The sequence below is a fragment of the Eubalaena glacialis genome, chromosome 8 (assembly GCF_028564815.1).
Source record: "Eubalaena glacialis isolate mEubGla1 chromosome 8, mEubGla1.1.hap2.+ XY, whole genome shotgun sequence".
Taxonomy (NCBI): domain Eukaryota; kingdom Metazoa; phylum Chordata; class Mammalia; order Artiodactyla; family Balaenidae; genus Eubalaena; species Eubalaena glacialis.
The window spans coordinates 114,262,648-114,287,419 of NC_083723.1; the positions used below are offsets into that span (position 1 = coordinate 114,262,648).

General features: G+C 39.9%; 2 protein-coding genes and 1 non-coding gene across 3 annotated transcripts in view; all 3 read left to right on the forward strand.

The window, feature by feature from the left end:
* The window catches only part of UBN2 (ubinuclein 2), an 84,402-nt gene extending 74,328 nt beyond the window's left edge, over window positions 1–10,074 (forward strand). Inside the window, exon 18 of the transcript XR_009701795.1 lies at window positions 10,021–10,074. The gene's annotated coding sequence lies outside the window, so the exon portion shown is untranslated. The remainder of the gene's footprint in view (window positions 1–10,020) is intronic.
* A 6,865-nt stretch (window positions 10,075–16,939) lies between these two features.
* On the forward strand, window positions 16,940–17,012 carry TRNAR-CCU (transfer RNA arginine (anticodon CCU)). Its single transcript has one exon. It is a non-coding gene; the product is annotated as a tRNA-Arg (tRNA).
* A 534-nt stretch (window positions 17,013–17,546) lies between these two features.
* Window positions 17,547–21,084, forward strand: FMC1 (formation of mitochondrial complex V assembly factor 1 homolog). The gene is made up of 2 exons (XM_061198799.1): window positions 17,547–17,789; window positions 20,790–21,084. The coding sequence occupies exons 1-2, from the start codon at window positions 17,652–17,654 to the stop codon at window positions 20,991–20,993; spliced, it is 342 nt and encodes a 113-aa protein (XP_061054782.1). The 5' UTR covers window positions 17,547–17,651; the 3' UTR covers window positions 20,994–21,084.
* Window positions 21,085–24,772: the final 3,688 nt, after the last annotated feature.

Here is a 24,772-nt window from a genome sequence, read left to right on the forward strand (position 1 = left end):
GTTAAATTCTTCTTCCCACTGCCATCTTGCCTTTGAATTCTCAGTTCTACACACTTTTTGAACTTTAATGGTAAAGCTTTCCAAACTTTGGGTGGTTTGCTGGTCTCTAGTTTTTAAAGAGCTCTTGTCACTATTTTCTAAGAAGAAAGAAGGACAGGTAAATTTTTTTAACCAAAAAAAAAAAAAAAAAAAAAAAAATCACATTTCATAAAATCCTGTTGAATTTTGGACATGTGAGAGGACTTGAACATTCCTAAATGTGGATCTGTGAATTTAGTAAATTGACCCCATTGATATACTCCTTCAGTGCAGGGATTTTTTTTTTTTTTTTTTTTCGTAACAGCCTTGCTCATATTCCAGGTGTAGCTAAGCAAACCCCTGTTTTAAAGCAGGAGCCTTATTTGATTCAGTGTAGATAAACATCCTTTGTGACAGGGCCTTTTACATGAGTGTTTTTTCTTTTTGTATGTGTTATGTGTTTGTTGTATTAAATAAAGAGGAATGTACATATTATTCTCGTGTCTGTTGTATCATTGGACTACCTTGGATTTTAATATCTCATTCTTTCGGTGGTGGTTGAGTATCTCGTGCCTGTTTCACACTGTGCTAGGCGCTGTGGGATACAGAGGTAAGGACGTAGTCCCCACCCTCCATATATTTACAAACAGTTTGCAATCACATGAGAAGTTAAAAGACAACAGTTCAAAATTTATCACAAAGGTGTGGTCCATGGCCATCTGACATTTGAGTTCAGAGCAGGGGAGAGATTGGATTGGAAAGATCTGGGGAGAATTGTCAAGTTGATGGCATTTGAACTGGGCCTCCAAGAATGAGTGGGATTTGGCTGGGAAGGAGGAAAAGGGAGCATGCTGAGCGGAGTCAGGAAGAAACAGGAAGGAGGCCAGGCTGGTATGAGGTAGGCATTGGGGTGAGTAGGAGAAGCCAGGCTGTGGGAGTCTGGAATGCAGGCTTACCAGGTTCTTCCTTCAGGTTATAGGGGGTGTGTGTGTGTGCCTCCAGGATCAAGGCTTGCAGTTGTAGATACAGGAATTAGTTGCATAGGTGAGCATCGTTTAGTCTTGTGGAGGACTTCTTTAGGAAAAGTATTGTTAAGAGAAAAAAATTTAAAAAGAATTCAACCTTAGAAATCCAGGTAGAGTGTGGGAAAAGGATGAAAAGATAGAAAGCAACTTGTCAGAAATTGAACAGTTTCGTCATTTATAAGTGTATATGTGCATAGAAGATACAGAAAAGAACATAAGCCCCCAAATATAAGAGTGGTGGTACTTAAGTGTATTTTCAGTGCATTGTCATCAGGATGAAGAATTTAAAAGACATGGTCCTCATGCAGGGAGGAGGGTAGGCTGCAAGTGCTTTTATGAAAAACTAGTAACATTTAAGGACAGTTTTGCAAGTGTGTTCTTGAGAGTAACAAGAAATCTGTAGTTAAATAATAAGACTACACTTAACTATGTTGTCACCATCTTGTAAATGTGTGTTAACATATTAAAGGTGCCATTGTTAAACCAGATTTTTTAAACCCATAATTTCCTCAAGCTTATTTGACCGTGGAATACTTTTTTTCATGTAACTTCTATTAACATTAAATTATATAAGGCATGTGAAGCACTTAGCATAATGACACATAGTAAGTACTAGGTAAATGTTAGCTTTTATTATCATTCATACTAGTTCTGTTTTATTATTTATTATATAGTATATATATATTTTTAAAGTTTTTAAGAAGAAAAAACATGGCCCAAGGAGTTAAGGATTTCAGAATAACCAAGTCAGTTTAGAGAGCCGAGAAGTAAGCAGGTAGAGAAATGCAACCAGTTCTCTAGAGTTGAATGAGGGACAGGTGTCCAGAAGGGGGGCTGGTTCAAAGGAGTATAGAAAACTCCGAAGCAGGAAGTACGTTTTACACTTGTCCATGTAGTCAAGAAACCGTCTCAGACCTTAGCTTTGGCACAGAAAAGAGTGTGGCTAGTTAAGAAAATCGACAACTGTAGATGGAGCTCGAAGGCAGAAGTTAACAAATTGGTGATGGAGCTACTTTGCCTTTACAAATTTATTCTAAGGGGAAAATGGCCTTGTACAAAGGTTTCTGTATGAGTGTGTTAATCTGTGTTGCTCATAACAGTAAAAGTTGGAACCGATCTAATGTGCTAGAGGGGATTGGTTAAGTAAATAAAAATAATACTACTAAACAAAATTGTTTTAACATAAGAAATGATCAAGATGTCCATAAAAGAGCAGTTATAAGTGTTAATGCACATATATAGGCACAGAAAAAAATATATGGGGGGACGTACACGCCAAAATATAAAGATTGGTGAAATGAATGCTTTTTTCTTTATCCTTTTACTTAAATGTATTTTCAATGAACATGGATAACGAGCAAGTTTTTTGGTTTTGGGGTTTTTTTAAGAAACAGTAGGTGGACTTAGTTGAGGAAAAGGGGAAAGAAATGGGAAGGAGCCTCTTGCTGTCTCATCACTGGGAGAAGGGAAAAGAAAAGAATTTATTTCTTCCACTCAGACCCTGCTAGATCCCAAAATTGGATCTGGCTTAGAGGGAAGACACACCTGAACTGCTTGATTTAAAGTAAAGACTTTTCTGGAAAAGATTATTCTTGCACTTAGTTAAAAAGAAAAAAAGTACCAAATACATGATTATACAGTGAACGCAAAGCATCTTTCCTAACCATGGCCCCATTTTCCTCCCTCAGACCAACCACTGCTACCAATTTCTCCAGTTAAAAGTATACATATGCATCTGACCTTTTAACGTAAATTTAGCGTACATATCTGCTCTACCAGACCTAGCATTTTTTTCTCAATTATCTTGGAAATTATTCCACACAGTACATAGAGGTCTGTCTTGTACTTTTTGACAGCTCATAGTATTCCATAGTTATAGTACCATAATTTATTGTATCCATTCTTTATTAATGGGCAGTTAGATAACTATCACAGGTCAAATTGTGATATCCTTTAGGTATTTGCAGTCTGTGTATGCATATCAAAGCAACAGTCAAAAGTTTGTTTTGTAATGGATAATAATGACTAACATTCCAGATTTGAAAGTTGATGTCTGGAATCTGTGGCATTGCTTCATATCTTATGTAAAGCTTTGAGGAATACTTGAGAAAATAAATCTTTTCTAAAACAGAGTTTTGAAAATTGGAAGTAAAAGAACTGATTCGAGGTCCACGAAGGGTTGCGTTAGCTTGCAGGTGGGATCATGAGCTTTTCCAAGGACAGTGACAGCCCCCTCTGATGCAGGTATCATCTAGTATGATTGCTCTTCCTCATCAATATGTGCCTTGACATGGCTTGTTTTCTCTGTCTCTGTGTACAGTTACCTCTTCTGTGTCCCTGTGTCTGACCTTTCACTATTTCCCTCTATCTTTTTTCTAGTAGGGTGGCACAGCATGCAGAATAGGCTGACATTAAACAGACTTGGGTTCTCAGGTCCCCATTATGAAGCTGTGGCACTTTAGACAAGATGCGGATCTCCTTTCAGCCTGTTTCCTCATTTCTGCAGGGGTAATTCCCAGTGGTGGGGTTTGTTGTTGAATTAGAGACGAGATATGGAAAGCACCTAGCATAGTGCCTAGCACATAAGAAGAGCTAAAGAATGGTGGCTACTATTATTCTGTCTCTTTTCTGCCTTTTTCTTCTTAAATTCGTGCTTCCTCTTGCTCTCCTAATTTCCCCAAATATAGAAGTGAAACCAGTGTTTTAAAAAATCTTAAAATATATATATATATATTTAAAAGTATAGGACTGGATAAATATCAGTTAAAATTCTTTCATCACAGGTGTCAAACCCCTGGCATAAAAAGTAAAGGGAGACTGCTCTAAAAATGAAGTCTATTAAACAAAACAGTTAAGGGAATCTTTCGATTCGTATAAGTGAGCCGTCTAGAGGTAAACCTAGTTTAGGTAAAGCTTTATCGGCTGATTCAGTGTCACCAAGAGCCAGCCATCTGTCTCTGCCCTGGCATTCGAAGTGTCAGGTTTCACAGGTAGCCCTCTGACAACTACTGCCTCTCCCTTCATAGCCAATTGGCTGCTGCATTTCCAAACTGCATGTTAGTATGTGTTGTATATCGTTTATTTCTGCTTTATTGTACCTCAAATGCAAAGCAATGCATTAATCCTGTGCCTCAATCCATAGCACATGGTTTTCATCACTTAATACAAGATCTCATTCCCTCATTTTATTATAAATTAGGTTTCTCCTTCCTTCCTTAGTCCCGACTCACTCTGTCCCAAAGGTACCCACCCTTACTCTTTTGATATGTGCCCCTTGTTATGCATGCGTCCTTCTAAAACTTGTAGTGTTATTTTGTGTGTATGCAATTTTAATTTATATAAATGGTCCTGTGCTATAAATTGTGCTGTTTTCTACTTTTCTCACTTATATTGGTCCACGTTGCTCTCTGTACATCCTACGTGTTGCATAGTATTTCATATGATGCATCCATCACTTTCTGCATATCCGTCCTCCTAGAGGTGGATATCTAGGGTGTCTCCAATGCCTTATTACCATGAGAAAAGCTATAGGTAGTCTGCGAATTGCCTGTTCATCTGTTCTCATTCTATTGCATTTTCATCTTTTTGTTGTGATAATAATCTCTTAACAGTTTCAGACATGTCAGATATTTTAGTCTATTACCTGTCTTTTTAACTTTGCCTATGCCATCCTTTATTGACCAGAAAACCTTTTTTAATAGTCAATTTTTGTCTAATTTATGTTTTGAGGGGTTTGTTATTAAATATTTCCCTTCCCCTAGATCACAAAGATATCCTCCTACATTCTCTTTGAATATTCGGTTTTTCATTTAGAATCCATCTGTTGTCCATTATACCTTGTATAATGTAGGGGTCCAGCTTTATTTTTCTTCATTTAGTGGGCCAGTTTTTTCCCAGCACCATTTAGTAAGTCAGTATTTCTCCCATTAATTTTTGGTGCCATTTTTATCATATGTCAAATACTCATATATGCAATGGTCTATTCTGAGCTCAATTCCATTCCATTGTTCTTTTTATTTCCATACCAGTATAGACTTATAGTCTCCCTTAATATTTAGTAGGCAGAGTCTCCCTCTTTGTACCGCCATGTTCACTCAACTAATCGTGAATTGTTACTCTTCTATATAAATTTTAGAATAAAATCTTCAAGTTCCATTCAAAAAATCTAGCTGAAATATTTATTAGGATTGAATTTAATTTGTAGTTTACGAAGAATGGAATCTTTAATGTTAAATTACCTCATTCATGGTATATCTCTTCATTTATTTAAATCCTCTTTCATGTCTTCTAGTAAAGCTTTTAAATTTTCTCTGTAAAGGTATTGTTTGTGTATTGATTTCTAGGTACTTTATAGTTGTAGATTTTAAGTATGGTATGTTAATCTCTATTATGTTTTCTAGTGACTTTTGCTGGGATCAGGGAATGCCATTGATTTTCACAAGTTGCGTTTGTATCCAGCAACTTTGCTGTACTCTCTTATTCTAATAACTTGTCTGATTATTTTATTAACTTTTCAACTGAGTTAATCATACACTCTACAAATAATGGCAGTTTAATCTCCTCTCCCAGTTTTTTTCGCTTTTTATGTCTTATTTTAGAGCATTAGACTATTTAATAAGTACTATGTAGACAGTAGTTGTGAAAATGCCATCTTTGTTTCCTTCTTTCTTTTTATTTTTTGGCCACACTGCGTGGCTTGTGAGATCTTAGTTCCCCGACCAGAGATTGAACCTGGGCCCACAGCAGTGAAAGCATCGAGTCCTAACCACTGGACCACCAGGGAGTTCCCATCTTTGTTTCTTATTTTAATGGGAAAATATCTAAATTTTCTCCATTAACTATAGTGTTTATTCTATATTTCTGGTTTATAGTTTTTATGAAGTTAAGTAAATTCTATTCCTAATTTTCTGGAAATCTTGATCATAAGTATGAGTTGAATTATGTCAAGTGCTTTTCCTATAACACCTATGTACAATCAACCCACTTGCAGAAAATTTCTTAGAAATGTATTCATAATATTTTTTATTCTTATAACCTCTGTTGTATCTGTATTTGTTTTCCTGTTCTCATTCTCTGTTTTGTTTATGTGCATCTTCTCCCTTTTTCTTATTCAGTCTTGGCAGAGGTTTGTTCTTATTAGCTTTTCAAGGAACCATGAGTTTTATTGAGTTCATTATGGTTATATCTTTTCTTCTTTTTTTTTTTTATTGAAATATAGTTGATTTACAATGTTATGTTAGTTTTGGTTATATATATATTTTTTAACATCTTTATTGGAGTATATAATTGCTTTACAATGGTGTGTTAGTTTCTGCTTTATAACAAAGTGAATCAGCTATACATACACATATATCCCCATATTCCCTCCCTCTTGCGTCTCCCTCCCACCCTCCCTATCCCACCCCTCTAGGTGGTCACAAAGCACTGAGCTGATCTCCCTGTGCTATGCGGCTGCTTCCCACTAGCTATCTATTTTACATTTTTTAGTGTATATATGTCCACGCCACTCCCTCACTTTGTCCCAGCTTACCCTTCCCCCTCCCCGTGTCCTCAAGTGCATTGTCTACATCTGCATCTTTATTCCTGTCCTGCCCCTAGGTTCTTCAGAACCACTTTTTTTGTTTGTTTTTTTTTAGATTCCATATATATGTGTTAGTATACAGTGTACAGTATTTGTTTTTCTCTTTCTGACTTACTTGACTCTGTATGACAGGCTCTAGGTCCATCCACCTCACTACAAATAACTCAATTTCGTTTCTTTTTATGGCTGAGTCATATTCCATTGTATATATGTGCCACATCTTTGTTATCCATTCATCTGTCGATGGACACTTAGGTTGCTTCCATGTCCTGGCTATTGTAAGAGCTGCAATGAACATTGTGGTACATGACTCTTTTTGAATTATGGTTTTCTCAGGGTATATGCCCAGTAGTGGGATTGCTGGGTCGTATGGTAGTTATATTTTTAGTTATATCTTTTTGATCTATTGTTCTTTTCACCAATATATAATGTCACTCATTTTTCTTTATGATGTGTTTTTGCCCTAATATTAAATTTAATATCCCAGCTATCTATATCCTGAATAATATTCCATTGTATGAATATATTACAGTTTTATTTATCCATTCATTAGTATGGACACTTGGGCTGTTTCCACTTTTGATTATTATGAATAATGCTGCTATGAACATTTGTGTACAAGTTTTTGTAGGATATATGTCTTCAGTTCTTTTGGGTGTATACCTAGGAGTGGAATTCCTGGGTCATATGGTAACTCTATGTTTAATTTTTTGAGGAACCACCAAGCTGTTTCCCACAGTAGCTGGATCATTTTACATTTCCACCAACAAAGTATAAGAGTTTAAATTTCTCTACATCATCACCAGCACTTGTTATCTTCCTTTTTTTTTTTTTTGGTTATAGCTATCCTGGTTGGATAAAGTGATATCTCATCCTTTTGATTTGCATTTCCCTAATGACTAATGGTGTTGGGCATCTTTTCATATGCTTATTAAGTATGTAGTGTATTAAGTATAATTTACTTATATTAGTATATTAAATATATAAAAGTACTTCTTCCAGGAGAGTTTTCTTTCTTTTTTTATATTTTATATTTTTTATTATTTTTCTTATTGATGTACAATATTATATAAGTTAGTGTACAGTATAGTGATTCATAATTTTTAAAGGTTATACCCCATTTATTACTATTATAAAATATTGACTATATTCCCCATGTTGTACAATATATCCTTGTAGCTTATTTTATACCTAATAGTTTGTACCTCTTAATCCCCTACCCCTAATGTTACCTCTTCCCCATTCCCCCTCCCCATTTGTAACCATTAGTTTGTTCTCTATATCTGTGAGTCTGCTTCTTTTTTATTATATTCACTAGTTTGTTGTATTTTTTAGATTCCACATATAAGTGATATTATACAGTATATGTCTTTCTCTGTCTGACTTATTTCACTTAGCAGGAGAGTTTTCAAAGAGACCCTTTGTGCTGTAAACTTTCTAAGGCCTTGTATGTCTGAATGTATCATCTTTCCATCCTTACATTTAAGTAACAGTTTAGCTGGGTATAATATTCTAAGTTATTTTCCTTCATCACTTAGAATATATAACTTCATTGGTTTTTTTGTCTCCAGTGTCTTTTAGGAAGACTAATGTCAATCTAATTCTTATTCTTTTGTGAACTATCTGCTTCTTCTCTCCAGAAGCTTTTAGAGTTTTGTTTTTGTCTTTAATGTTCTTAAATTTCACTGTAATGTGTCGAAGTTTTGGTTTTTCCATATTTATTCCGTTTGGTGATCCATGAGACCTTTGAAATGGAGTCCTTTTTATCTTTCATTTTTTTAAAGTTCTTACTTACGATTTCTCTAAATATCTCTTCCCTAAATCCATTTTCTCTCTTACTGGGATTCATATTGTACAGATATTGACATTATTATTATCTCTTAAATGTTCTTTCATATTTTCCATCTCTTTCCAGTACCTTCTAGGAAAATTCCTTGAGCTGATCTAGATTATTATTCACTTTTCAGCTAGCTAGCCATTGTTTTTATCCAGTCTGTTGGGTTTGTTCAGCTATTACATGTTTCATATATATTTCCATTTGGTTCTGTGTAACTGCTTGTTCCTTATTATTAGCCTCTTTGTGAGGATCTTTATTATGCTTATTTTAAGTTCTTGATCTGTGTTGTTCCATTCTGGTTTGTCTATTACAGTATGTTCCATTAACTATCTCTTTGTTGTGATTATACTCCTCAAGTACCTCATTATTTTCAGGTGTGAGCCTGTTTTTTCTTGGGTTTAGCAGCTTTCTTAGCTGGTGATGTATACGAAGGGGAGAGGCCAAGGTTAGGGCCCTAGCATGTGTTTAGTGGGTTGGGAGCATCAGACCCACAAGGTCCCAGGCACCAGAGTCAGACCTTGAACCAAACTGTAGGTCCAATCCTACAGTTTATTGTTTTCTACTAACTTGCTTATACTGGCTTATTTCTGCATGTGTGTGGTGATTTTTTATTATATATCCCTGCACTTTGGCTTTGGGCATTCTTTGAGGCCTGGTTTTAAAGTGTGTTCCTCTAAAAGAGTATTTGAGTTTGCTTCTTCCAGGCTTCTAGGAACATTACCAACCCAGGACCACTTCAAACTAAATGCTCATCTTAAGGATTTCAAGGACACAGAGATAGGAGGACTTTCAGCCACAAATGTATTTGAGTGGTTACTGCTGGTGGTTAAGAATTCCTGTAGAAGGTTCCCTACCCTGCCACCCAACCCTGAGCTGAGGTTGAGACAGATAAGTCTCCTCTTGGTGAGGTCAGGGATATTTTTTTAATTCCCAGCAATAAGGTCAATTGTTGGGGGCTCCATTATTTTGCAAGAGTTTATGATCTGACCTCCTACCATGCTACTTGGAGGCTTCCTTTCCTTTGGACTGCCTAAGGCAAATTAAAATCTAGACTGTAGGCCACCAGGAATGAGCAGATATCTTCAGGGCAAATGCTGCTTTTATTGCTCACTTACCTCCTTCTTTCTGACCTCTGGTTGTTCTGGCTTCCTTTACTGTCAGCTCAGTCAAACTTAAAAAAAAAAATTTTTATGTTTGTTAAAATTTCACCCAGGACTTTGTGTTTTATACGGAGAGAGATTTCTCTGCACATCTAATCTCCCATAATGTAAAAAACAAAAGTCTTATATATAGGTTCTATAAAAATAGTTATATCTCTATATAAGCACATAATATTAAAATTTAATATAATTAATATAAGATTATACTTAATAATTAATATGTAAATATCAAAAAGTTCTATATTAACTGTACATTCACACAGTCCAGTTCACAAGTCAGACTGTCCCATGCTGCCTGCAGTGAGTGCATCAGGTGTCCTGTTGAAAGAGCAGGAGTTCCATAAGGAGGGTCTGACAGTGGTAACTTCATTTACTAAAGTGGGAATCTTTCTGTGTCAGTTTCACCAGAAACCCCAAAGGCTGAGAACAAAACAGTAGGTGCCAAGTCCATCCACATTCTAAAGGGAAAAGGAGCTAGATCACCTGTGCACCACATGCTAAGAGATTGTGAAGTAGATACTGGGAAGCACTGGCTCAGTGCTGGCAAGGAAGAGCTCGGCACCCACCTCCAGGCTCTGTGAGAGAATGTGAGAAGATTCCTTTGGAAGCAGCTGTCAGTATGCTGGACATTTCCCTTCTGCTCCCCAAGCAGGAGAGGGTGGAGGTGCTTCCTCTTCACCTCATGCCAAATGAGGGGGGCACTTCTAGAGGACCATTGGGAGAGCGTGACACATCCTGTGGAGTTTGAGGGACACAGAAACTGGTGTCTGACTCACTCCTAAAAGTCTAAAGACAAATGAGGAGTAGGTGGCTAGCTCCTGGAGAAGACAGAAGAGGAGAGAAGGCTGCAATGGGAATGGTTTACACTCCCAAAGTTCCCGAGTTCCTGTGGGCCTGACGTGGTTCTCAAGAAAGGGAGCCAGATTTGGTCATTTTAAGAAGGAACCCAGCCAAAGGGAACACCTGGACGGATGGAATGACCTCAGTAGAGGGGAAACTAAGGGGCCGGGGCAGGAATTCTAAGTAACTAGAGAAGGCATGGCCTACAAGGGGACTACAGCTGAGAGATCCCCAGAGAAGGAGAAACTATTGAGAACCTATAAAAAAAGAAGCAACACTGCTTCTGCTCTGCAACTCTGCTGCTCCCGGAGGACACGGACACCAGCTTATCTCTACCAACAAAGTAAGACCTTACCTCTTTCTTCTTTCCCTTGCTGTAACCGGCCCACAGGCCCAGAACAGCAGCCAGCAAGGGGGCAGGAGGTAGTGAGAAACAGAAATGATACTGATCCTGACCCCCATTCTCCTTCACATTTCCAGACTGGATGAGGAGAGAAATGTTAAATTAACTGATATTTGAAGTTTTGATCTGATCCTGGATGAGACTTGTTCATACCTAGAAAAAAGAGACTATTCTTAAAATGATCATGATAACTCTTTAACCTGTTTGTCACCTAAAAGAGTAAAGCTGTAAATTTCAACGAGTAAAGCTGTAAATTTCATCCAACCATAAGAACAAATCATTACAGCAAGTATGTAGGGGCACTCATGAGAAAACAAAGTTGCTTTCTGTCTATACAAGTCTAGCTTGTTCCAGGAAGAGGTTGCATTTGAAGAGCAGTAGGTAGGTGGGCCGTGTCCTACTGCCCTAACTGCCCATTTTTCAGCCTGTGGCAGCCTCAGCTGACAATGGGGAGAGGTCTTATGCAATGACGTTTGGAGTTTTAATGTTAAACAGACTGGACTTTTTTAAAACCAAAGGAAAAAAAAAAAAAAAGCCAACTGTCCCGTTATTTCCTAGGAAAGCTGTGTGAGCCACCCACGATTTCATGCCAGAGAGGAAGAAGTCCACAAGCAGCAATGGAAGGAGGAATAAATTGCTCTCTGCTTGTATCTAGCAAGTCCAGCTTGCTGGTTAATAGTCACCTTTACTTCTGAGTATTATAATGTACTGCAGTCTGTATGCTACAGGATGTTATCAGTTAAGGTTAATTTGCTTAAGAGTAAGACATTTAAATGGCAGAAACTACTATGTAATGGGAAGTAAACGACATAAAAATCCGTAAACTACACAGATGGAATGATTATCTTGCTGAAAAGTATTTACAAGAGTTGTCAAACTTAAAAATTACCTATTTTTCTTTTACAAAAGAGGCAAGTGTTTCTCATTTGCCGTCCTTCTCTGTGATGACAAGAGGGTATGAAGAGTAAACTGCTGTGTGCTCTAAGTCTGGTTTTTGGCAGCCAGCATTCATTCCCATATCCTTATGTATTACAGGGGTGAGATCTATGGAAACGTTCCCAAACTCCTTGCCTTCAAGGTTCTGGATGTGATTTCTTTCTGCTAGATGTATTCACGTGGTATTTTGTAGGTGGGAGGAAGAAGTTATATATTTTCTTCTGGCAGCACCTAGCAAAACGGGCAGGCCATGGGAGACTGAAAGTTCTGCCGTAGCTCCCAAGTAATCTCCTGTCAGCCCCTATGTGAGTACTTGGGGGCCAGCTTTGGTCAGCAGTGGGGGGACCTGCGTTTTTCTGACCTAGGTGATAGCAGCAACCTCCCAGTACTCTGAACTGCTGAACGTTAGTGGCAGCTTTCCTGAACTCCTGCAGCTCTTCTAATGGTGCCGTCGAGCGTCTACTGAATTGAATGCCCTGCACTCAGTTCCTTTCTGCTTGAAAAGCCTGCGGTTTCTCTTTTTCTGACTGAGCCCTGATGGATACAGGTGCCTAGCTGATCTTCTGAAAGAAATGAACATACTTAATGGGTCCTTTTAAGTTAAAAGTGATATTTTAAAGCTAAGTGAGGCACTGACTGCCTTTTTAAAAGAAACTCATGCAATGAAGAAATTTGAAAATGGATGTTTAGAAATGTTTATCACTATGTGATTTTGTTGCCCCAAATGATGTGTTAAACCAAGATTTTCAAAATAATAAAACATACTGTATTACATTGCATTTTCAATAAAATAAAGAATAATAATCTTTCTTTACTGAGAGAAATTAGTACTTTTTTACTGTTAATAAATAAAAATATTTTCAAAATATTGTTTTTCTTTTTTAAAATATACTTTTTATTTCTATTTTGTGCATGTTTTAAATGTATCTACTACATTGAATCAATAGTACATGTATATAATTTAAAAATAAATATAAAGGAGGAGGCACAAGATTTTTACCACAGTGGTTACACAATCAAAGAAGTTTAGAAATCACTGCCCTGGGACACGCATCTCTAGAATCACGATTGATGGAAGCGAGTGCCTACAAACTTCTACTTTCAGATACACCCTCTTTCATTAGTCCTGGCTCTGTCCCACCAAAATTTCCCCCCGATTCCCAAGCTCATGGCCAGGTAGCTAGTCGCTGCTATAGTTGCAGTGTTAAGACTGGACCTTCAGGGTCTGTTCCTACAGTTTCACTGGGCATAGAAAACTTGTCCCAGAACTCCTCCTGTACCCTCCCAGAGCTTGAAGGACAGAATAATGGTGGCCTCACAGTGGGTGGAGACTGGAGGTAGGGTCTCTCTACTTAAAAGTGTGGGCACTTCCCCACGCCAACACACACACACACACACACACACACACCTTGAAGATGCAGATTCTGCACGTCATTTGGGTCTCTGCTCATATGTCACCTTATCAGTAAGGACCTCCCAGAACACATTAGCAGGTCTCAATCCCCTGCCCCTGGCTTTCTTTTTCTTCATAGCACTCATCACCATTTGATAAATTTTATGTTTTGCTTGTTTATTTGATTATTGTCTGTCTGCCCCTTTCTAGAATGGAAGCTTCATGAGTAGAGGAAAGGTTTACCTATTCTACTTGTGCTTTCCCTAGCATCTGGAAGTGCCTGCCTCACAGCAGATGCTTAATAAAAATTCATCGAATGACAAAATATTTGCTTTCCCAGCCTCCCCTGAACAACATGGGAACGTAACCCAGGCCATGCTAATTAGAAGTACTCAGCCCAGAACTCTGACTCTTAGGTAATGACTTAATCTATTCTGGCACAAGTGGAAGCAGAGGAGCCAGCTACTGCCAGTGTCCTGGAGCAACAGCTTGGATGCCATTGGCCAGCCCCTGTCCAGTGTCGCTGTGTTAGCACTGGACTGTTAGCACTGTTAGCACTGTTAGCACTAGCGACTGTGCCTGCTGGTGTTTTCACTGGACCAGATCTGGGACAGACTTTTAGGTGAGGTTTCTTGCCTGTGTAGCTCCTAAGCCTAGTGTCTAGCCTTACCAGGAAGTTCTGACAATCACCCAGTATCCTTTTAATAAAAATCCCTTTTCTGCTATAAAACTTTTTTTAAAGTTTAAAAAATAGGCTTTGGAGTTAGATTGCCTGAGGTCAAATACCAGCCTTATCACTGAGCAGTTAGTAAAGTTGGCTAAACCAAGAAACTGCCCTGAGCTTGTTCCCACATTTCTAAGTAGGTAAAATCCGAGTACTACCTCATAGGATTGTGGTGAGGGTCCAGTGCGACATTGCCTGTGAAGTGCCCCAGGACATAGTTTGAACCCTGGCAACCCTAGGTTATATAAGGTCAACAGAAGTGTTTTGTTTGACAGACAGTATTGTTTTTAACTGATTGCTAACACTTAAAGGGGCATTGCATAAAAATTCTGGATTTACAACTTCTCTTGAAAAATCAGAAGCTCTGGCAACACTGGAACCACATTCCTACTTGCAACTAGATTGAGCTGAAAAGTCTAGCTCCTGTGCAGGAGGTAGGAACCCACCTGCCTGATTCACTCTTGTTTACCTGCCTGCTTTCTGCTGTAGGGCTTTGGGTATGTAGCCCTGCACTAGGAATATAAAGATTTTCCAAAGTTGCCAAATTATGAAGTTTGGCTAAATTGTCTCTAAGAACTTTTTTAGACTGATTTGGTTTTCTGTTGACACACAGTAATTCTAAAATTTAGTGGAATTTATTCCCAGACAGCCATTTTATTATCTTTAATGTTTCTTTGGGTTGACAGGGTTTAGCTGGGCAGCTCTCTGCTCCATATGACATTGGTTGAGACTGTAGTCATTTGGGGGTGCCACTGGATTGGGACACTCAAGATGGCTCACTGAACATGATAATCCGTGCTGTCAGCTGAGAGGTCAGCTTGGCGTATCTCAGGACTCTTCCTTGGGCCGTGGGGTTTTCACAGCGTAGTAGCTAGATAAGAAGCAGATTGTGAAAGTTGCCAGTTTTAAGGCCTGGGGCTCCAGAGAAGTCCCAGAACATTCTATTTATTAGTTAAATCTGGTCACAAAGCCAGCCTAAGCTGGCTTTCAAGTGTGGGAGGGGTGAGTAGGATGAGTAATAAGCTTCACCTCTTGATGTAAGAAGCATCATATGTATGAAAGGGGAAGATCTTGGGGGGCCATCTTTGGTGACTAGTGGCTACACAGAGCTAACATTTTATAATTATCTATTTACTCTGCTTTAGTGTAAAAATGGAAAAAAAGAGTCTCTCTGCAGTTCAGTAAAAAGGAACTCAGAATTATGTCTTATTGCCCCTTACCATATCAACAGTTATTGAAAACCTACTTCCAATTAATTCTCCCACTTCCTCAGAGCTGGCTTAAATTTGCTACATCTTAGGAAGTTGCATAAACAAATTTCTACTAAGGGGAAAATAGCTGACAGCATTCTTCTTAACCCCTTGCATATTTGCCTTTTAAAAATCAGACACTTGTGAATTACAGGGTGATAAAATGAATATTTTATGAGTATGACAGGGAGAGATCAATTCGTTCACATTAAGTCATACTGGTTTACTCTTGAGTTGATTCTGGAAGTGTCAGGATTCCAGCCCACGTGAAAAATTGATCAAAGTTGGCACAGCTAGAGCTGGTGAACCCTGAGAGGGACCTATGAAGAGAGACCCATGAGAATGGGAAGTCCGGAGTCTGAGCAGTTGCATCTTGGCTCGTGAGGAAGATGATGAAGCTGAGACACAGGTGATATATAGCTCGTAAAAGGTAAGATTACATAGAAAATCTAGAGGAGCCCACAGGAGGTGAAGTGAATCATTTTAACTTTGCCATACTGACCATAAGGGCCTGGAGAAGTGTCTGACCTAGACTTCCCGAGGAAACTTGAAGCCCAAAAGGTAAGTAGAAATATTAATGCAAATGGTTAAGATTCAGGCAAAGGGAATAACACAAGATGTGGAGGGGGGGCTTGCCTGGTCCTGGAAGATCCCACATGCCGCGGAGCAACTAAGCCCGTGTGCCACAACTACTGAGCCTGCGCTCTAGAGCCTGCGAGCCACAACTACTGAGCCCGTGTGCCACAACTACTGAGCCTGCACTCTATAGCCTGTGAGCCACAACTACTGAAGCCCGCACGCCTAGAGCTCGTGCTCCGCGACAAAGAGTAGCCCCTGCTCGCCGCACCTAGAGAAAGCCCGCATGCAGCAACAAAGACCCAATGCAGCCGAAAACAAATTAAATTAATTAAATAAATCTATTTTAAAAATGTGGAGAGGAAGACAGAAGTTCAGCTACACTGAGCAGAGGGTGAGAGAAGATGAAGTTTAAGACACAGGCAAGGGTCAATTTAGGTAGGGTCCAGTGGTCTGAAATTTATCTTACGGGCAACGGGGAGCCACTGCGAGATTTTAAGCAAGGCGTTAGTCCGCTGAGACTCAGAAGTGACTTGTCCAATTTATTCAAATAGGAAAAAAACAGAAAATTAACTCCTAATTGTTTCTAATTAACTAATTCCTAATGAATTAACTAATTCTAATTCCCTGCTGTCCCATGTTTACCACTAACCCGCCAATTCAGAGGGCAAGATAAACGTTTCTAACTGGCCACTTGCTCTGCGGAAATAGCCTCAGTGTTTCAACCGGAAACAAAATGACCGCCACGCACGCCCCCTAATGGCAGGATGCAGCCAAGCCAAGTCCGGAAAGCCGCAACACCGGAAGGGGCCGGCTGTTTCCGGTGAAAACCCAACGAAGCACAAGCTCAGCGGGCGAATCTGGGAGATTCGGCTAGCGTGCCCAGCGGGCTCGGCTCCGCGACGTCGTATGCGCGCTTTTGCGCAGGCGCGGGAGCTACCGCGTAGGAAACGCGTACGCAAAACCGTGCGCGTGCCCGATCTCCGTCCGGCGCGTCGGTGCTGCTTCGAGGGTAAAACCTTTGGAGCTGTGAGGCGGATATTTGTTCTCTGAACTACAACTCCCAGCATGCCTCGCACCTCATTAATGGTACTAAGTGTGGTTTCCTAGGATAGGTTAAAAAGAAACTGAAATGACAATGACGTACCAAGGAGGAAAAAAATTGAATACGTTGTTTGAGCGCGTTACTCACCGAAGCCCCAGTGGCCTAATGGATAAGGCATTGGCCTCCTAAGCCAGGGATTGTGGGTTCGAGTCCCATCTGGGGTGGTTGCACTTTTGCCTTTAAAATAAACTTTCCAACAAAACGTTTTGCCTTTCCCCCTTCTTAAACAATTATAGCTAAAAATGCTAACTTAATTTTACTCTTTAACGATGGAAAGTGTATGCGTGGTTTTTCTAGGTGTGGGGCTACAGTTTGCAAGAATCAACATACTCCCATTTCCTTCTTCTAAGCCGTAACCCCATTAAGATTTCTGCTAAGTCAGTACGTTGAATTTTGACATCCCCTCTAGAAATAAAATCTCAAAGTTTTCTATTTCAAATTGACACCCACTTCCGACATGCCCTCATTTTCTCCAGAGTCAGCGGTCCGTCAGCGAATGGCGTCTGAAATGACGCAGTCAGGAAAGGAACTAGGACCTTCTTTTCCCTTGCCCGGCCTTTCTCCAGGCTCTTCAGTTACACTCGGCTTTCGTTTGCTTTTCTCTTAACACCTTAGGACGCCGCTCGGCGTTCGATTAATAACGCTCCGCAAAGAAGGGAAGTGAGACATTCCACTGTCCTGCAGTCGATAGGGGGAGCCGGCAGTCTGGTTCCGACCGTACCATTAAGCGGCTGAGCAGGGGGTGGTGAGGGAGTAAGAGGGGCGTAGGGCGCCGTCCCGCACCAGGCTCGGACGACGGGAAAATGGCGGCCTTGGGGTCACCGCTGCGCACTTGGCGAGGCCTTCTCCGAGAGTTGCGCTACTTGAACGCGGCCACAGGCCGACCCTATCGCCACACCGCGGCCTATCGGTACCTCGTGAAGGCTTTCCGTGCACATCGGGTACGGAAGCCCGTGTCCGGGGGCTCCAGCGTCCCTTTCCCGGGAAGGGAGGGAGAGTCGGGTCTGGGCAGGGTGGAGCGCGCCTGGCTTTAGCCCTCATTTCTGAGGCTCTGGTTCCCTCCAAACAGATCCAGGCCCTAGTCTAAGGCCTGAGCCCGGGGACTAACCGAGGACCGGCGGGAAGGCAGAGTCGTCCTGGGGTGGAGCCGTCCCTGAGGATTTCATTGGCTGTCTTTGGCCCGTGTGGAGGGGAGAGTCAGAGGGAAGTGAAATGGCGGAAATGGAGAGGGACAAGAAAAAAGATGTCCTTGGTGGAGAGTGTAGGGTCACAGGCCACAGCATCTACCCGACACTCTCCTTTCCGGAGGAGAGCTATTCTGAGAACCAGTTTTTGATGCAGAGAGGAATATTGGGCGCTTCTTGAAGAGCAGGACTACGCCGCTTCAGGGAATGGTGCCTTGCAGGGCTGAACTAGAAACCTCTAATGAGGTGGTACTGTGAGTTACAACATTAACGTGATATGTGACGAGACAACAGGTTTTCCGCCGGTAGTAGATAAATATGTACATATGGGAGGTCATCATCTTTGGAAAATCCCTTTGTGAAATCCGCATTCCTTCTACCGCTTAGGCAAGATCGGATGGAAGATAGTTTCTTTCTTCAAAAGGGGCAACTGAGGCTCGGGGACAGTTGACCTGTACAAGCACATGTATAGGAACAACTAGGCTCTAGGTTACTTGGTTCCCAAATAAGAGTCTTCCATTTAATTGCTGCCTTTAGAGTTACTGATATGGTTTGGAAAGAAGTTGCAGCCTTTCTCAGAAATGATAAATTGGAGAGTCAGCTTGGGCTTTAGCAAAGGAAACTTAGCGTCCTTTGAGCAGTGTGGGAAAGGGGAGAACCATCATCCTAACTCTTGATTTTCTGAGCCATGGAAGTTAGAATGCAAAATGTTAGAACTAAACTTCCAACTAATTTTTAAAAGGTCACAATATTAGGGACTGTTAGGAACTTGGCTAAAAACGACGAATAAGAGCCACATGGGTGCTGTCTTTTAAGAAGCTTACGATCCACCTGAGGAGTCATATAACCAAGGACTTAGAATAAACAAGTGCTAAGGGAGTAAATAGACAACAGGGGTCCTGGCATACAGAAGGGGTAGGCTTTCAGGAGGAAGTGCATTAACCAGGGACTTGAAGAATAAATTAGAGTTAGCAAGTAAATGGGGGTTGGGGAAGATGAGGTCTAAGTAAAGAAGGTGCACAACTGAAAGCCCAGAGGTGAGAGGAACTGACAGTGGAGAGCTGTTAAGGCTTAGGGTGTGGTGGATGAAGTGGAGGAAGATAAGGTAGGTGGTAGGCAGGAGTTGAAACTTCATTGGAAATGTAATGGGAAGTCACTCTTAAGATTTTCAAGGTGACGTGATTATAGTTGTACCTAATGGAGGCAACATGATTGCCCTTGAGAGGGCCTTGGTAATGTCTCTGAAGTTCCTTGGAAATACACCTGAAATTCATGCTAAGAATTCCAGAAACACCACTCTGTGGAATGCATATGAGGATATGGGGAAGGGTTCTATTTCCTGCTGGCTCAGAGCTAACTCAATAATCATCTATGCCCATTTTCTCTCTCCTCTTCCTAGGCTGAAGGGATTCAGTTAGCTGAATCTCCCCTTTCTCCATTGGGAAAATACAATTTTCTGTTTCATTAGATCTCTTGGTCTCTTGTGGTTCATTTACTATGTTACATTGCTGATGCTTTTCTCCTGACTCCTCATGATTCAGGCTTAGCTGAATCAAGATCAGTTATGCTCTGTCCTATACTAACATAGAATTCCTGTTTCAAATTCTATCAATTTAGACTTATATAATAGAAATGAATGTTACCCTTTGTTGATGCTTGACATTAGTGTTGGTCACTCATAAATTTTTAATTATAAAAAGTTAAATTGATTAAAGCAGATGAATTTTATTTTTGAGCAGCTTATAGGTGCCATTTTCATATATGTGATCTGCAAATCTTAAAGCACACATTCTAGTTTTCAGATTCCAAACCTAGATATTCAAGTAAAGAAAGGTCAGAGAGAGACATACGTAGGCAGTGGTGCCCAGAGATTAATCCACACTTGAACAGGGCTCCTTAAGTCATTTGAGGCTATGCACACATCTTTGTCTTACCTTTCCTGCCCCTTTCTCACAGCCTCAGAACATAAAACTAGTCAGGTAAAGTCTGTGTACTAATTTAATCTGGAAGTTAATTATGATGAAGAAAAAACAAGGTTTATAGTCACTTTGGAATGGATATGGAATTTCCAGCTTCTAAAGGTCATCAGAATACAGATTTTTCAGATGAATAAGTAAATTGTGAGAGCGAGTATAATTAAGTAGTATGAACATATGCATATTACTTTTATTTATAAAACCTTCATTTTGTTACTGGTGAGGACAAAGCTATTTTTCAGAAAAATAAGTTTTTAATTTTCATTGAAATGAAAGGCATATGCCATATTAACCAAAGTCCACAGTCACATAAAATAAAGCAGCCCTTCATTTGTTTGAAGGGGAGAAAGTTCTGTATTTTATTCCTTAGGTGACGTTAGTGATCAGTGACCTGGCTGTATTCTCCATCTCTGCCATTAACCAACCATAGAGCCTCTCTGGGCTTTAGTTCCCTCATTCGTTAAATGAGGGTGTTGAACCAAGAGATAAACTTTTTTCCAGTATTAAAATTTGAGGACAGGATGAAATGCTTCAGTGAAACTCCTTGTAAAATTCCTCTTTGATTAACAGGTGCCAGCTTTCCTAATCAACAGTTACAGTGTGCCTCTATATATGTACAGAGTGCCTTTATATATGTTATTAAGTATACACAAACACATGTTTGTATGTCCTCTGCAATTTACTTTCATTCTAGAGAATGCTTGTTTAATAAATCTTTCTCTGTGGACCTGTATCTGCAGCTGGGCTGTTAATAGAATATCTGACCTTGCTACTTCTCCAGGTCACCAGTGAGAAGTTGTGCAGAGCCCAGCATGAGCTTCATTTCCAAGCTGCCACCTATCTCTGCCTTCTGCGCAGCATCCGAGAACATGTGGCCCTTCACCAGGAATTTCATGGCAAGGGTGAGCGCTCAGTGGAGGAGTCGGCTGGCTTAGTGGGTCTCAAGTTGCCCCAACAGCCTGGAGGGAAGGGCTGGGAGCCATGAAAATGGAGAGATTCCTTGGATGCTGCCTTCATACAGGAATTTAATAATTTCTATCAATATGTATTTATCATTAAATTTTTTTTAAAGTTTAGGGGTTTTCTCTGAAATTTTGTTGACTGAATTTCTCTGAAATTTTGTTGACTGAGGTTTTCTTAGGGAGGTTTCATCTTTACTCTCAGTGAATTTTCTGAAGTTCTTACACTAGGCTGATTGATGTTCTTGATTTACTTTTAAAACTATTTTTTTTTTAATTTAAAAAGTAATACAGCCTATTAAGGAATTCAAATGGTATAGACATATAAAATAAAGCCCTCTTACCTTTTCCCTTGTCCCTCTCTCCCCTCTCCCAACCCCATTACCAGGTGGTAACGATTACTAACAGTTTGGTGTGCATCTTTCTAGATGTTTCCTATACATAAACAAACAATTATACATATATACCTTTTATTTAAAAGTACACAAATATGATGTTAAGGTCCTGGTAGGAAACAGATGGCACACTCATACAGGGTTACTGAGGAGAGTTAATGAAGGGATATTTATAAAGATGTGGGTTGAATTAAGGTCAACAAGACAGTGGGGAGCTGTCATCTCCCTAGGCCTGACAGAGTTGACCCTTAGGTATAAGAACATGGCCACCACTCATCTACAGGCTGCAGGAAGACCAGGGAGAGGGCAATGGAATGAGCACACTGACCGCTCCGCTTCTGCCTTCTACTCTCCATGTCAAATTGCTCTTCCTCCTGAATTCTGTCTCAGGGTGAAGGGCTCCGTAATGCACTTGGCTGACCAAGTCAAGAACTTGGGCTTCATTCTGTGTTTCTCTTTCTCCTCACTCTCCACATCCAGTCAGTAAGTTCTGCTTCTGCAAGAACTGTTAGCATCACTGTCTCTGTCCTAGTTCAAGCACTGGAAATCTTTTGGCTGAACTATTAAACTAGACTCCTAAATGGTTCCCTTGCCTCTAAAGTCCTGAATTCCACAAGTAAAGATTCTCTGTGAACTACCAATAGTTCTTTATCTGTGCCCCCTTTGTGGTATATGTCAGTTTCTTCTGGTATTACAATGGTAGACATATAATCTCCTTTTCCCTGGACTGTCAGCTCCTTTAGAGTAAGGATGATGTCTCGTTCATTTCTGTAGCCTATAAAGCGTCTTCCACAGTGACTTATATAGACAATTATTCAATCAGTGTTTTGAATGCAAGGCTCAGTTCTGCTCACTAGGAGAACAATCTGAACAGAATACTCCAAGCACTTCAAAACATTATCTCTTTCTTCTAAGAGATTAACATTAAAATAATAGTATTAAGAGGTCAAAACAAGCATTTGTTCAATTGAACAGATCAAAAAAAAATGTTTAACATACTATTTCCCCCTGTGTTATTTCATGGACATGGATATATTATTATCTGAAGATGTTTTACTTTGCTAAGATGAAGAAAGCAAAAGGATTAGGATAGATTGATGTTTTGATTCCTTTAGTTAAAATATTGTGTATATAACAAATAACTTTTTTTTTCTGGCCGAGCCGAGCAGCTTGTGGGATCTTAGTTCCCCGAATAGGGATTGAACCCGGGCCACAGCAGTGAAAGCGCCGAGTCCTAACCACTGGACCGCCAGGGAATTCCCATAACATTTTTAAAGAAAGAGATTTGAGGCAGAATTGCCTAAAAGGGTAAGAAATACTTATGGGCTTGAAGTCATATAGACCTAGGCTTTAATCCCATCTTTATAATTTACCAGCTGTGTGATCTTGGGTAGGTTAGTTGCCCTGAGCTTGTTCCCTCTTCTGTAGAATGAGAATGCCAACAAGGTGGTTGTAGTAAGTGAGAATAATGTTTACATAAAACATGTGCACAGTACGTAAGTGCCTGACAAAAAAGAAAAACTTGTTTTCATCTTAAACCACCGCACCCTTATTCTTTCATCATGAACCCTTCCTCTAAGCCCTATTGCCACCAGTCTTCTGAAATACAGACAACTTATTTCCCATGGTTTAAATGATTTGCTCAGGCCATTTCTGTCCTTATATAATCAACCTGGACCTCCTATCAATGGTCTTACCATCCAGAATTAGGTGAACTCAATGTTAGAAATAGAAGGAATTGACTCTGGGATATGAACTGTATTAGTGATAAACTTTCTATACTGGGAATGTCCTAAAACTAGGGACTCCTGAGGTTTTGGCACTGTGTTAACTCACTATAGTTTTTGATGTGGTACATGCTTTATCACATTCCTTTGCTGTCTCTTCTGACTGTCCTTTAACTTCAGCTGCTTCCTCTCACCGAATTCTATTAGTATTTAAATATGCTCAAGGCTCTTCCATCTAAAAACAACTATAGTTGACCCTTGAGCAATTTGGGAGATTAGGGGCACCAATCCTCCACAGAGTCAAAACTCTGAGTTTAATTTATAGTCTGCCCTCCACGGTTCTGCATCTGCAGATTCAACCAACTGCAGGTCGGGTAGTACTTTGGTATTTATTATTGAAAAAATCCACGTATAAGTGGACCAGCACAGTTCAAACACATGTTGTTCAAGGGTCAGTTGTACTCAGCTTTAACTCAAATATCTTTTCAGCTCCTATCTTCTAACTCATTCCTGTTCGCAAACAAATTGAATGTATTCAATGAATTGAATGAATTTATTCAGTGAATTGAGTGAATTTTCATTTTATACATTTTTTTTTTTAAAGTCTTTATTGAATTTGTTACAAAATTGCTTCTGTTTTATGTTTTAGTTTTTTGGCCGCGAGGCATGTGGGATCTTAACTCCCTGACCAGGGATAGAACCCGCACCCCCTGCATTGGAAGGCAAAGTCTTTTTTTTTTTTTTTTAATGTTTATTTATTTATTTATTTATTTATTTATTTTCTTATTAGTCATCCTGGAAGGCAAAGTCTTAACCACTGGACCGCCAGGGAAGTCCCCACATTTTTTAAACTTATAAAATAAGTTATATTGAGGTATAATGTACGTATAATAAATATACAGGTCAATGAATAATGACAAATGAATGCATCTGTGTAATAACCACACCAATAAAGCTATAGAACATTTTCATTGCCCCCCAAAAGTTCCCTTGTGCCCATTTGCAGACAACCCCCCTTCCCCACACCTGGTCCCAGGCAACCATTGACCTGCTTGCTGTAACCATAGATCAGTTTGGCCTGTTCAAGTATTTCATCCAAATGCAGTCATATAGTATTTACTCTTTTGAGTTGGCTTCTTTTGCTCAGCATACAGATTTTGAGGTTAAAAATCCATGTTGTCTCATGTACCCATTTTCTGCATTTTTCATGACCATTCATTCTTAATCCACTGCAGTCTGGTTTTTCACCCTCTACTAGAACTGCCTTGCAAATTTACAAATGACCTTCATGCCACTGAACCCAATGGATCATTCCTTATCTTGCTGACCCCTAGGGAGTATTTGCCACTGTTAACCTTTCCTTCCTTTTCTCTTGGCTTTCATGATACATTTTCTGCTTTCTTCTCTCACTCTAGCCATTTGTCTTCAGTTTCCTCTTCTGTGTATCACTTATATGTTGGTGTTCCTCACGTTCAGACCTAGGTCCTTATCTCACACTCTACATGCTTTCCCTGGGTGATCACCTCCATTCCAAGGCTTTAATTATCATCAACAGGCTAACTCCAATCCAGGCTCCCCTGCCAAGCTATAGACCTGTGCGTCCAGCGGCCAGACAACACCGCTTAGGTGACTCAAAGGCATCTCAAATTCAGTGCATCTAAAATGGAAACTCCTCATTCCCCC

Coding starts and splice junctions, on each gene's coding strand:
- FMC1 (XM_061198799.1), top strand. CDS start 17,652: ATGGCGGCCTTGGGGTCACCGCTGCGCACTTGGCGAGGCCTTCTCCGA. Junction 17,790..20,789: donor AGGCTTTCCGTGCACATCGG/GTACGGAAGCCC, acceptor CTACTTCTCCAG/GTCACCAGTGAGAAGTTGTG.